The following is a 15,221-nucleotide window of genomic DNA, read 5'->3' on the forward strand; positions in this document are numbered from 1 at the left end:
ATTTCGTGTAGGTTGATGCCTATGCCAGGAGAAGTAAATTCTCCGGAGGCAACGTGGGTTGAAACGAAAATGCTGTTGTGCCACTTACACGGAGAAAGAATCTACCTACCGACTACCCTCTTGACTCTTCATCGCCGCCCTTTCTCTATCGTCATCGACTATTCGGCATTCCCTACCCTGATTTCTTTCATTTTCTTATGCTCTTACGCAAATATTTAATGACACGTTTCTGGTTTTGGAAGGTACGTACGGTTTTAATAAAATTAATTAAATTAATTAATTTTGATGTTTTACAACGCAAATATCGTAATTCTATCGGGCTAAACTTTTAGAACGCGGTAAAAATACAAGTACACTGTATGTTCGTGTTAAGTGTATACAGACGATTATTTCTGTAAGTTTGAGAAATAGAAATAAATGTTTCAGAAAAAAATTATATGGTATCAAAGCGGACATAATCTGATGAAATTGGTATTATCATAGGTGGCCAAGTAGAGGTCATATGGAAGTGAATCATAAACGAATTTAAATACAATAATCGATCCGGCATTACCACAAAAATATATTAATCTATTTATGTCGAAAAATTATTAGTTTAGAAGATATTTTAACTTTCATTTATTAAATTTGAGTATGGAAAGCGAAACAACGTAAACGTAACATATCGCCTCCCGCCTTTCCTTATCTCTCATACGTTAAATTTGACAAATTGAAGTTAAAACATCGTCATAAATAGGTTGACACATCGTTGGTCGGTCACGAGTTATCTCATGATGCGCTTTTTTTTGCATCAGCGTCGTTTAACTTTAAAATGGTCGAAAAAATTAGCATTTTTTCTGATAAACTGCCAGAAAATAAAACAATATACAAAAAATTTGTACTGGAAGTAGTTAGAGAATGACTAACTGTGGATTCCAAAGAATGCAGCATTGCACCTGACACTTCTCGTATTTCTAAAACAGCTCCTTATTATAATGATGCACCTTTCAGGCTTTCCGAACAACTAAGAGACCACGTCTTAGAAAAAATAGTCACTGACAGAAAAACAAATCCGACTAGAGCGTGTAGAGTATGCTGTTGAAAAAGAAAACGCAGCGAAACAAGATATATTTGCAAAAATTGTTGTGTACCATTACACGTAGGCGATTGTTACACCGTTTATCATACGAAAAAGAAATATTAAAAATTGAATAATTAATCAAATTTATTAAAATTTATTTATATTGTTTTATTTCCACATCCAATTACGAAATAGTAACCGGTGACATGAGATAAATTCTCAGTAAAATTGTCGGTCAACAATGTGTCAATACCTTTTTGTAGGAAACGTCGAGACAGATCCATTATTCTATTTCAAGCTATATGACTGTATTTTAAAAAACGTATGCCATTTTCATATGACTTTACTTAGCCATCTATAAAAAATTGAATTACGCTAGATTATGTCCCCTTTGATACTATACATGTTTCGTCTGAAACATTTTTTCGTATGTTTGTTACATATAGATGTAATTGCGTGTATAAATATTAAATGGACATAGTATATAATAATAGTTATATTGCGATAGCTTGCAAAATATACGTATACAGTGTCAGAATTTGAAATTAATTACCATTAATACTTTGACTGCCACGCCGAAATCACATGTTTCGCTCAGGACGCCACGAGAATATTTTTATTATTCAAAGCATATAATGACAAAATAATAATAAATTGATAATGTTAGACAACATTCTTCCCTAATGGACCGTTTATCTTATTGGTGGTCACGGATGACCATCGTGGCGCTTTGATAACAGTTGATAGCGACATATTATAATAAGGCTACGTTTATTTCAACAAACCATTCGCATTCGTTATTTCGTCGTAAGCAAAACGTGCAAAATATATTGTTGAAACGTGTAGAAGATATTAGTAAATAGTAGTTGCTCATTCTATATATAATAGTAAGGTATGTTCACACTTCTAACTTCAATTATATGATTATAAAGCAGCATTTACGATTATTTTCTAAGGTGTGTTTATAATAATATTCGTAGAGTACCCCTCAAAGGTATGGATGCAAACACAGTGCACTGTTAGATGCAAGATTTGTTCTCTTTTTTTTTATTGATGTTCTAATAAAAATGTTTAATTGTTCAATGGGGCACTTTTTATTTCAAAATATCTTCTATTTATCGGTTATATTCAAAATGTCCTAACAGTCAATTTTCATTAAATTTTTACAATTGTAAGAAGTTCAAGCTCTCCGGTTACCAATGACCACCGTGGCGTCAGAGGAGAAACCGTGGCCGGTCGTATATAACCAACATGGCAATTAAAGTATTAATTAAGAAACCAAGAAAACCTTCTACGTCTTTAATTGTATAATAAGCACAGAAACTGTAATTACAATTCCAAACTTCAAATTTATTCGCTGCGTCACTTAAATTTGTCAACTAAAAAATACTTTCTATGAAGTTAAATATTACGAATGCTAAAAAAATTTTTATGCTAACTATTCGAGCAAGAAATCCAACAGACAGAATACTCGATATTTGTTCCTAATGAGGAATTATTACCGAGAACGCGAAATCGACGTTTTCAAGGAACAAGTAGGTCGACTATCATAATTCCCGATTATATATATAGATATCTTCAGTCGATATCACTTAAACTCGGAGCATTTGACCTTTCAACCGTCTCAGAATGAATAATTAATAAAAAGTTTTAAAGGATCTTTCAAAGGAATAGCTTTTAAACCCGAAGAGAATCTATAAGATTCGTCAGAATAAGATGATATTAATTAGAGTGCGCGAATTATTATTATACTTACAAAGATTTTTAAATGGTCATTACGGTCTTTTTTTTTAAATATAACAACTTCTGTCAAATTTGACATTTCAAAATAAATAGATACCATGTGTTTAATATTATGCATTTTTTAACTTCGGCTAACTTATATATAATATCTATATCTGTATATACAGGGTGGTTTAAAGATCAATCACCACGATTTTTCAGGTTAGATCAACAATAGTAGAACAAACAGAATATTTCGGGCAAAAGTTAATCAACTTTTGATCGACTACAAATTTGCAATGTTAAGAACTTAAAAAAGATCATATTACAACGAGAAATTAAAGTCAGCTCCATTTTTTTAATGGAACAACACATTTTTCTTTTACACCATCCGATGCATTTTTAATTTTCCGCAAAAAGGTATTAACGCACCTGGTTCAAAAAGTAATTAGTTTAAAAAATATTTTAGCTTTAATGTTGTAAAATTAATCCTGTGAAAGACAAGGAAGGATAGCGTAGCACTTTTTTGTTTTTATGTTTTCCTTGTTTTTTATATGACAAGTTTTACAACATTGAAGTTAAAACATCTTTTAAACTAATCATGTTTCGATTCAAGTACCTTGATACGTTTTTGCAGAGAATTAAAACATGCGTTGTTCCTTTTAAAAAAATAGTGGCGACGTTGACTTTTTAGCGAGCTAAAGCTTTTTTTGAAATTTTACAATTTGTAGTTGATTAAAAGCTGATTAACTTTTGTCCGAAACATTTTATTGTCCGACTATCGGACGTGCGTGAAAAATCGTGGCGACTGATTTTGAGATCATTTGGTTCATACAGGGTGTCCTGAAAATAGTAATACAACAGTCCAAATGGCGATTCGTAAAAAGATAAGCTGGAAAAAGAGAATAACATTTTTTCATTTAAAGTTTTATTTTTGAAAAAAGTGAATATTCGACACGAAACGATGTATTAATTGGGAGTTTCGAGCTATGAAACTCCTGCCGTTGCTTGTTTTCTGTTTGTGTTGTGTTATTAAGCATGGCTATTCCCACGATGTGCTTCCTGTTATTTTCTTTTGTTCAATCTGTATAGTTTATTGTTGTTATTTAATCTGTGTAATTTCGTAGATAAGCTAAGAATCCTTTTTTAAGAATCCTTTGATTAACGTAACAAGCGTCCGACATGTTGACCATGTTGCTGCATATAAAGCTGTACATCCTTTGAGCTAAATTATTATAACTTTCATACTGAATTACGCGTATTTTCTAAACCTTTGAGGGCCAAAACGATATTTACATTCAATTCTTTAACGCTATTATCCTTGGAGTACACTTTGAATTTAGTAATACAAACATAAACAGAAACACAAATTTTATACCTTGAAACTTGCAACTAATACACGTTATCTTTTTCGAAAATGAAGTCTTAAGCGGAAAAATATTATTCCTTTTTTTTTTTCGATTTATTTTTTCATGTATAATCACTACCCGGCTGATTGTGCCTCGATTTTAGAGACAACCTGTATATATATTAGGTTGTCCGAAAAGTGTCCTTCTTTTACAAACACGTCTTTTACAACAACGCATCTTTATGCAAACATGAAATCTAATCTGTCGAACGTTATGATCTTTATTTTGATAAAAGAAAACGGATCATACGTAATTTGATAAAATAATATAAAACGGAAAATGTTGTGCATCCATTATTTCCTTATAAAAGGAAAGAAACTTTTCGGACGACCTAATACATAAATATTGATAACAAATTATCTACTAAAGGCAGTTTGAAATAGCAATTTCTAACGTTTATTTCATTTTAACATTACCATGTTCGTGGCATTAATGTTCTCCGTATGACTCTGTTCCATGACACGATGTTTAGCTGAATAACAAATGACAATCGTTACCGTAAGGCAAACGCAACGGTTAATTTATCATCGATGTTCATCGGAATTTCCTACAAAGAACTGTCTGTAAATGCTATTTTGCTCGTTCAATTCATTTTGCATTAAGGATAATCAGGTTGATGTGATAAAAACGTAATGATGTTTCAGGCATTTCAGAATTTGCAACATGAACAACGTGAGAAAAACGATTTACGGATCATTTGTTTTGAAGTGAACGAGAATTACTCTACTTCGGTAGCTACGTAATACGTAAGTACGTATATTTGTCGCGTTTCTTTGTAGTTTGATAAATTAGATAGGAAAAATATAATTATCCTGAAATCTTTGATAATTACAATAGTGTATTTATCTTTCATTATTATGAATGATTTATTAATGAAATTTTAATTTGGAAAATAAATGATCTAATCTAATAAAAATCCAAATGTCCAATAATTTAAAATGGAACTAAAAATTTTCTATTATATTCAAACGTATATCTATCATTTAGTAATTTTCGTTTGTTACTTTGCAAAATATAGCACAATTATCATAATTTACTTAAAATTAATCATAAATTAAATTGACAATTTTAAGTATCTATATATATACAGCTTTATATTGAAAGTATTGTTTGTAGGTCCCCTTACATTTATCTGAATTCCATCATTCAATTAATATTTCCTTTAAAATAAATTCAAATCCGCTTGAGTCGATATATTTTCATTCGCATGAACGTGACGAAATTACTTGAACGTAACTGAAAACATTTATAGTTATCGAAATAACCGATATAGCGGATGTACGTCGGAAAAGTTGGGTATCCTCGAGAGACGGTGTGGATTGAAACAAATCTTTTATACTCTGAATATTCAACGAGACAGTCATGTAAGCTTTGCGTCGCGTCGTTTGAAGATTTTTGAGAATGGTAGATCGATATTTACTTTTGCATCTATGAAAAGCAACCCCCACTAAATGTCACGTAAACGCTATGTGCAACGATCGGTGATAAAAAAGAAATATATTTATCCTGCAAAAATAGTTTAAATGTGCTCATGATAAAATTTTTGAAATTGTGGTATTAAGTTATCCTTCAAAAATTTTAAAATAGATACTTTTTTCACGTAAATAAGATTTATTATCGTTGCATGATAAAGATGGTTTAATTTTTTCGGTGTTTGCAATATTAAAATTTATTATCGTGGAGAGAAATTGCTGCTTGGTAATATTTTAGCTCCAATACGAATACAGTTGTTAAAATATTATATGTCAAATTTTTGGGGTTACTCCCATCCGTTCTGTTTTAAATGACTTTCGTTTAAAAGAGCTTGTTTTGTATTCCAACAATATTTTTCAATATTATTTATCTATAGTTTCAAGGCTCATGTATGCATTTAAATCGCTATATCGCTGATTATTTTAATAAAATATAATCACCACTTATCCTACTACAAAATATCTACATCTTAATTATATTCTACATTATATATCTACATTATATTCTTCGCGAATCATTCGTTTAAAAGCGTTGTATACATGTATAATGTGTTAAAGTTTTAAAAATATTGTTAATTTATTCTTATAGTGACTTTAAGCATATTTTATTCCCACATAAATATTATACAAAATGTCTTTAAAATCATGTTACAAGCGGCTGGATGGTGATTCTATGTGTAAAAATAAGTTGAAGAAAAAGAATGACACTTTTTTCTTTGAAGCTATGTTTTCGAGAAAAATGAATTTGAAGATCCGTCAGGTATCCGTGTGCTAATTCTAAGTTTCGAGGTATCCCATTTTTCTTTCAGCTCGTACTGATGATAATTTTATTAGACGAGCAGAGCTATGCATGCAGCAACGCGATATTTTGAACACTTGTTATGTTAATAGAATGATTTTTAAAAAGTAATACTCTTATCCTTATTCATAAAATCATTTTAAATGTGGACACTGTGAAAGGCAGATAACAGTAATGATAGGAAACAAATCGTGACATTGTCCATGTCACATAAATATCAACACGAGGGGAAAGAGAAGTCGGATACTTTGAAACTTACAATTGGTACACGGTCACCCGACCGATCTTCAATCTCATTTTTCTCGAAAAAGGAGCCTTAAATAAAAAAATGTTATTCTTCTTTTTCGACCCATTTTTGCACGTAGAATCATTATTCGGCCGCTTGTATTATGTTTTCTAAGACACCATGTATATTAATCCTACCGAACATGTAGGTCTCCTATTCATCATTCTATAAAAGTTCCAATCTATTTGGTTCGTGATCATTCATGATCAATACCTATATTCATTTTCTAAACTGTATTCAAGATTTCAATTTTCCTATTTATTAATGGAGTATGCATAAGTTCTCATTTATCGTATATATTCAGCTATAAATGTACAAGATGGTATAAAATTTAAAATTAGACAAAATGATTCAGGCAAATATTATTTGCGTTACGGTCTCTATGATTTTACTACTATATTATTGTTTTATTTGAACACAGCCTTTCTAAAAGAAACCTTTCGAAAAGTGAAAAAATTTCGGCGTGAAGAAAAAAATATTAGAAATTTTTAATCTCAGACCCAGTCAAAAAGAATGATCTGAAATCATTTAAATTTCGTAGCGGAGACACTTTATCATTCACCAACAATAAAAGTGATGTTTATAAATCTTTTTTAGACTAACTGCTTATGTGGGTTTAAGCTTCTTTGGGAAAGTAAAAGATAGTCTTGAAGTACAAGCGTATTTCTTTTTATTTCAATTCTTCTTATTATTTGTTGTATATTGTACGAGTTTTGTGATGACCTTTGCTAATGTAACATATTATTGACATACAGTATAGCATCTGCCACAGTCATCAGAATGTTGAGGAATTTTCATAAAGTTAGATATTTTACGCCGGGATCGAACCTGTTTTTGAAAGAGAAACAACGAAGAGTATATTTGGGGAAAAATGTGAATATGTGAACAATAAAATGAAAATAAGAGGAATGATGAAGAACCTGAAGACTATATTTACATCCCAAAGAGGTCTAAGTCCCAATAGTAACTAATAGTTAGTCTAGAAAAAATTCATGAGAATCACATCTTTTTATTGTTGTCATACGGGAATCCTTAACCTTAAGGCCGATACAAATGAGCATCGCAACATCGTCTTCTAATTCTTTATCGGTGTAGTAAAACAACAAAGAATTGAGAACAGATGAATTAGAAAATACTTATTTCATCATCTTTTGCGTTTCTAATGTCAAATGCAAAAGATACCCAGATATTTTCAACTTTGTATAGTACAGGCAATACATTTTAATAACTGTATCGCGTGCAACATAACAATGCAAGGAACAATTGTTTTGAGCAGTGTAGCATGTATCTGGAATATGTTCTCGTTCGAAAAGTTCGCCTTTGTTTTAAATATTTTATGTTGGTCTTCAAAGTTTTCTTTGCTTCGTATGTTAACTTTAAAGTTCAACTGCATTCGTTATAGGTCGCAACAAAGGACGAACAGTAGCAATAATAATACAAATTCTGTGCCATTGTAAGATACGAAAAGTGACAAAATTCGCTTACCCAGTTGGACATCTTTTGCCGACGTTCCAAAAGACGTTGTTGCAGCTTCGGTCCAGGTCCAGAAAGGAAAGCTTTCACCAGGCTTCTGGTCTTCGGCAGATGATTCGGAGCGATTACCTCGACCTGGGTCAAATATTTCTGCAAGGTTGACTCCAAATCCGGGACCGGAAGATTTGGTAGAGTGGCTTCCTTCTGTAATGTGAGAACAGGGAAATTGGTGATTATCGTGATAAAAATCGCCGATAAAAGTCAATCATTATGTTAATTCATGGGAAAGGGGAAACGGAGCGGAAGGAATGATCGATTTATTCGCTCAAAATGTCTCACGGTTGATTTACAACGTTGTTTAAAGGTTAATCGCAGAGGTCCTGACATTTACCACTGTAGCAGAATGCTTGCAACGATCATTGTTGAAAATGTTTAAACAGAACAAACATGAAGAGCTTCGTGCTCGATAAGTTAAAGGGCACACTTATCGGTCGGTCGAGGTCATTTTGTACTATTTATCGCTACAAATATCAGAATATCGCGCGCATGAATCGCTGGAGAAACGAAATCTTTACGTTTTACGAGTATTTACAGAAATACGGTGCTGTGAATATTTATAAGGGTGGTCCAAAAATCAGTCCCCACGATCTTCCAGGCGTTTTCGATAGTCGGACAACAAATTTTCCGAGCGAAAATTTATCAATTTTCAATCGACCACAAATTGCAATATTACGAATTTCAGAAGAAGTTTTGCTTCGATAAAAAATTATGGTCTCAGTCAGAGTCATCTCTGATAAACCACTGATCATGCCTAGATATTTCAAGTGAAATAGTTTTTTTTTTTTTAATCGTTTTGCATGGCGAGTTATTGGCTTTCATAACCGAAATAGAAGACGGAAAGGCAATTATTCAACGAAACAATGTTCCTGTTTATACAGCTGCCACTACAAAAAAGTGATTTCAAGATTTCGAAATAGAATTATTATCCACCTGATCGAGAACCTGTGAAAAATTTTAGCAACAAAAGCTTACAATCAGGAGAAGCCACTTATAGAACATATCGTGAAACTTGAAAAAAGAATAAAATCCACGTGAGCGGATTTTCGAAACGAAACTTAAAATAAGTTAGTGGATAGTGTACCTAACAGATTGATAGAAGTGATGAAAAATAAAGAGAAATCCAATAAATGTTAAATGCAAAGGTAACAAAATTAACGTTGAGTTTATATTTTTTCACAACCAAAGAAACATAATTTTAAGAGAAAATTTATCTTTTTTTAATCTTTTAGAGGAAAAAGCTTTTGTTTGTTGTATCTTTAGTTTTATGTTATGTTATAATACGAAATATATAATATAAAATTATAATTATTATAATATACAAGATTTTGTCAATTTTCGTTTGAATATTATAAAAAATCTGTAGATGGGGTTGACTTTATAATTACTCGCGGTACTGTACAATGTTTCTGCTCACTTGATTTTAAGGGTTTCAGTCAAAAGACATAAATTGCAAGCTACCTGCATACGTTTACTGGTAGCTTACTCACGGTCTTTAAAAATTGCCTATTTTAGAAACTTACTTGATCATTTCAAAATACAACAATCTATAAAAGATAAAAAATAAGATATACTATCTAAAGGATATGCTTGAACTTTGTATTTCAATCCAATTTATTAATATTTGCAGCACAAGAACGACATGATTGATGCTTGTTGCAAATGTCATTCAACAATATAATGTTACATATAATAAGTATCAAATTCAATTAAAATATTAGGTTGTCCGAAAAGTTTCTTTCGTTCCATAAGGTGATAATAGATGAATAACAATTTCTGTTTTATATTATTTTATTGAATTACGTATGATTACGTATATTTCGTTTTATTTCTATTATTATGTTCGTGCATAATTCAATAAACTAATATAAAACAAAAAGCACTGTGCGTTTATTATTTTCTTACAAAACGAAAGAAACATTTCGGACAATCTAATATTACATAAATATAATATTTCATATGATCGTCTAATACTACGGTTATAAATAAAATACACTGATCGTCAGAAAGAATGTGAACGAGAAGTGAATTGAATTCAAAATTCGACGGATGATCGGTAAACGTTAGTGGAAGCAAAGTGGATCGATCGGTCGGGTTTCAACAAGTTCAGGGGTGCATCGTGCACAGAGAAGAGCCTTCCAACATGCGATTCGTTGGCCTTTACGATGTCACGGCGATTGTAAAATAAAGAATCAATCGAGAAACGAAGCGTGTCTATGGGAGTAAGGGCCCTTAAGGCCGGCACGGTTCGTTGATCAGAATCCCCTTTTGCCTCGGCCTAACAAGACTGAGTCTGCGAACCGAACGCAACTCGACCCTTCCTTCTTCGTTGCGAAATGTTTCCGGCAAGTGGAGCCAGGGAGGAACAGGGACAGTTACAGACTCTCCTCTCTTTTTCGCCACGCTTGTTCGAGTATTTAGTTTCATTAACCAGCGTGCTTCGACCTATGCTCGAGGACAGCCAACAACGTTGTGGAATCAACACGCGTCGCTTGACTCATGACCAACAACGAGGAAGCGGGATGCTAGTGATTTATGTGACAACCGGTGTGTCGAGTTGACACGCTTTCTACGCGTGTTTCGTGTTGATGTATGGCTGATCGTTGAACACGTAATAACGCGTACGATCCGCGGAAGAGTTTGTTTTAGTTTCAGCTAATTTAGCTTGGTCTTGTTCCGGTTTAGGAAAGTTCTTTTTTTTTTTTTTTTAGACTAAGCTCTTCGTCGAGTCATCTCTTGGATAGAAATTATTATAATTACGAAGCTGAAAGTTAAACAGAGCAACTCAGTTTTAATTTATTATACATATGTTCTGGAACATACTGGAACAATCTGTTCATTAAGTACGATAATTAATTGCTTCGAAGTATAGCTACGATTACGTAAATACAATAAATGTAACTGATTTGTAATGTCGAAGTAGTTTGGAGATCATCACTTTCAGTTATAAAATCTGTGAACTCGATGAACCTTCTTTATAATTATTAAAAAATATATTCTTTTTACAAAATAAGTAAGGAATTAACTAAGCGTCACAAATTTATTGCAAATATTAAGCGTCACCGTTTGGAAATTTATAAGATATTTGTAAAATATTATATAGATCTAAAATATTTCTACGAGCAGAGAGTCGTGCAAACGTGTGATTGAATGTGCTCATTCGCTTGTGAATTTCGGTTGTTTGAACAACAAGTCATAGATAAGTGAGAAAATCAGTGAACTTCTACCGATCAATGACGAATATATATGTTGGTATATCGCTAATGAAAAAATTTAGTTATCACAACTGTTTTCTTCTTTAAAAAATTGTAAAATAAAGTTCAAGTAAAAATATAAAAATCAAAAGTACGTTACGTATTTTATTGTTTTTCTTTTCCGTCTTGTTATATTCACTGTATGATATCCGAAGAAGAATACCTGAAAAATTTCTGTCTTACAAAGAAGAATACACACATACATATAAATAAGGCAGATGTTTTCTGCACACATTTACGTTCCATCTTTTTACTTTCTTCTCTTGACGTAAAATTGACTGTAAAAATGGTAATAATATATTTAATTTCAACGATCGTCAGAAAGAATACTTCATCCATCGTGCATTTAACATAGCGCCCTTTACATTTTGCGATGTTGAGTCTCATTTTACAGCAACATTATAATTTATACAATATACTCATTAAGACATAATCTTTTTCATAAAGTTTACATTTACATTTTGATAAGTTTGATAATGACATTGATAAGTTAGCAAGTTTGCACTCACTATTCGATAAAATTAATAGCCTACCAATTTCCGATAACAGAGTATAAAATTAAAAGTAAGGTACGATCGAGTTCGTATAAAACTTTCTATCATCTCGAATAATTCTGAATTATTATCAGTCAATGTCAATGAATTAATTCTGATTTAAGATTCACCTACAGCTCTTTATCATAATCATTATAATATAATAACTTATATTATGAATATATCGCAAATATAATCGGCAAATTTAGCCACCAATAAAATTATATATTAAATTCATTCTTCTTAATAAAACGGATTATCTTCTCTCATTTTTCGTTCGATTTCATCGCTGCACCACGTGATTGAAACACAAAAACATCGATAAAATTCTTTCAGATTTTAAACATCCAAAAAGCTAAAAAATTAACCTACACAGAGTGAGTATCATGTTTGCCTATGCTTATCAAGTTTACCTTAACCAGCGCGCAGCTGTTTCGTTTTTAACAAATCGATTCGCTTACGAAACACTCGCTTAGTATCACTGTTTGATACGTTGCGAACGACCGAATCAGTGTCACTTAAAGCTCGACGCACAGCCGAGAGAACGATGATTAAATTTCGATCGTTCGTTGACGATCGAACGACGTCAGTCGAACTCTACGGGAATTGTGAAACGAGTGTCGTATACGTTATTCCGTTCACGAAACGAATCCGGAGAATGCCGGTAACGAGTTCGATTATCTCGGTTGCCATGAGTCAGTTTTGTCCCGAAGCCGGTCCCTCGGTGTTGCGGGCCAGCCCGTCCGCTTCCTATGAGCCTCGAAACGTAACGGGTGTCTGGATTCCCAGGAGGTTTTCTACCCCCTTTTCAAGGCTCATTGCTATGCACCGCTCGAAACTCTGCTAACGACCTTTGCACGCCGAGAGCCCCAACATCCAGCCGACTTTTCGATCCGGAACGAGCTTATCGAGCCGCGCGATTGCGTGGATTTGAAATATTCGATACCGTAGCCTGGATTTCGTTCGATCCTAGCGGCTTATTTTCAAAACGACTTAAATCCTAGTTTAAAAAAGAACAAGGAGAAGAGAAATAAAAGCGGCAGCGGGCAGGAAGGTTCTTCGTATGTGATTTCGCGTATGTACGAGATTTGATAAGATGTTAAAATTAGAAAAATTAGAAAATAGTATTTCAATCCTTCGTCGGTTAAGAGGCAAACGAGTAACAAAATATTGTTACATTATTTTTTAACAATTGAGTATCGTCGCGGTTGCGTCAGTAACTTATGCTTTATAAAAGTGACAATGTCATTTGGTCGTTTCAGTTTTCTAAGCTGTCCATTTTTTTACTTTTTCTTTATGAATTTATATAATGTGGCTAATCTGAAGGAGCAGTGAAGTTTGAAAGCGTATTTTTAGTGAAATGAATAGACAGATTTTTGTATATCCAGTAAGTTAGTTTGGAGTTGTTTGAATCGAGTGATAATTCGACAAGTCTGGACGAGGCTCTATCTAGTTGTACGACCAGATACGAGTACGATACAGCTTGTTTTCGCAATTAGCAAGTGGCATCGTGTGGCGAGCAACGTGTGATCACGTTTACAGGACGGTTGATGTTGCAACGAAACAGCGCTAGGGAGAAAGAGCGAGAAATTGGAGGGCAGTGGGAAAGGAAGGGTAATTATTTCGAATTCAGTGCGTTCGAATGAAAGGCGCATCCGATTGATTATTATCGAATCGGGCAAACGAGGTCTGCTTGATCGAGGCCATTCAGGCATTTTCGTCGGGACGAGGATGTACAGCGTGCTGTGTTGGTCGTACATCTCATCGATAATTGTGACGCGAGAATTTTACTTGTATAATTAAATGATGCCATGTCTCGGGAAACCTGAACGTTCCATGCCGCGTAACATCCAAGTTTCAATATCTGATGTAATTTAAATTATGGATATTCTTAATAATAATAAAATATGAATAATATATAAATTAATACAAAATAGTAAACGTGATAAATAAATTATGATAAAATGATAAATTGTGAACTCTTTACATAATACATTAATAATAAATTGAAGTATAATATAATATAATAAGAACATAATAAATTAATAATAAAATATAAATACCTTGTGAATGCATCTTATTGAGTACGAACTAAACATAATTGAATCTCGGTAACTCGAATCTCAAAGATAATAACTTATCGAAATTTTTTAAGTGAAGGAGGTTTAACAAACGAAAATTCCACATATATACGAACTTCGTGCGAAGGCACAACTACCTTCACCTTTTCGGAGTGTTAGTATTTTAACATCTTAGGTACGATGCGCCACTATAGTGGCTCACTCTACTGACTCATTCGCTCACCGTTTGAACTAAATTTTCATTTGTTTTGCTTCACACTTCTTTTGACCTCGTAAGGTTTTATAACAATGTCAACACTTTGACTGCCACGTCAAAATCACATGTTTCGCTCAGGATGTCACAGTGTTATAACACAATGCGCCATTAGATGCAAGATTTGTTCTCATTTTTTTTATTGATGTTCTAATAAAAATGTTCTAATAAAATGTTCTAATAAAAACTGTCAATTTTCATTCAATTTTTACAATTGTAAGAAGTTCAAGCGCTCCGGTCACTAATGACCAACGTGGCAGTCAAAGTGTTAATAATATACAGACAGAATATATAGTCTTTGTTTTTGATACGCCAATGTCAGGTACCAGTTGTTGCTTTTCCTTAATATAAATATACCATTGTTAGATGCTTTTTTTAATATGGCAATCCGTATCCTTATAATGTTTTGGAATCTTCAACCTCAAAATGTCGCTTGAAAATAGAAAACGAAGAGCAATTTGAAAAACACTATCGCGCTATGAGTGTGAAAATTGTGACGTGGATCTATGTGGTACCGTGCTTTAAAATATAACACACGCAATTGTGTTATTAATTATTAAAGTAAATTATTAAAGTTAAAAGTATGTTAGAATTTAATCTTGAAGTTAAGATTAATAATCTGTGGAAGACACAATGTTTGTGTTGAAATAATGTTCAATGATATTTATTAAACAGAATTACAGAACCTGTTGCGAGTGATATAATTAACAACGTACGGAGATTGTTGATTGTTGGCCAGTTACTTTCAGACTAGACGTAGGTAGTGATCCCTTAAATATTTTGAGCCCCACTCTCTATACAGTAATGAGTATGACCTGTGTA

The 15,221-nt window shown here is 32.7% G+C and overlaps 2 protein-coding genes and 1 long non-coding RNA gene across 4 annotated transcripts in view; 1 reads left to right on the forward strand and 2 right to left on the reverse strand.

The window, feature by feature from the left end:
- The window catches only part of Chat (Choline acetyltransferase), a 183,944-nt gene that overhangs the window by 81,208 nt on the left and 87,515 nt on the right, over window positions 1-15,221 (reverse strand). For both annotated transcript variants that reach the window (XM_072002502.2, XM_072002503.2), the window contains exon 3: window positions 8,234-8,425. In XM_072002502.2, the coding sequence (XP_071858603.1) occupies window positions 8,234-8,425 (192 nt within the window). The remainder of the gene's footprint in view (window positions 1-8,233; window positions 8,426-15,221) is intronic.
- Window positions 1-15,221, reverse strand: part of Vacht (Vesicular acetylcholine transporter) — a 118,949-nt gene that overhangs the window by 2,425 nt on the left and 101,303 nt on the right. The gene's annotated exons all lie outside the window — the stretch shown is intronic.
- The window catches only part of LOC139986871 (uncharacterized), a 166,718-nt gene continuing 153,112 nt past the window's right edge, over window positions 1,616-15,221 (forward strand). The window contains exon 1 of the long non-coding RNA XR_011799747.1: window positions 1,616-1,647. This is a non-coding gene — a long non-coding RNA (uncharacterized lncRNA). The remainder of the gene's footprint in view (window positions 1,648-15,221) is intronic.

This window comes from Bombus fervidus, chromosome 4 (assembly GCF_041682495.2).
Source record: "Bombus fervidus isolate BK054 chromosome 4, iyBomFerv1, whole genome shotgun sequence".
Taxonomy (NCBI): domain Eukaryota; kingdom Metazoa; phylum Arthropoda; class Insecta; order Hymenoptera; family Apidae; genus Bombus; species Bombus fervidus.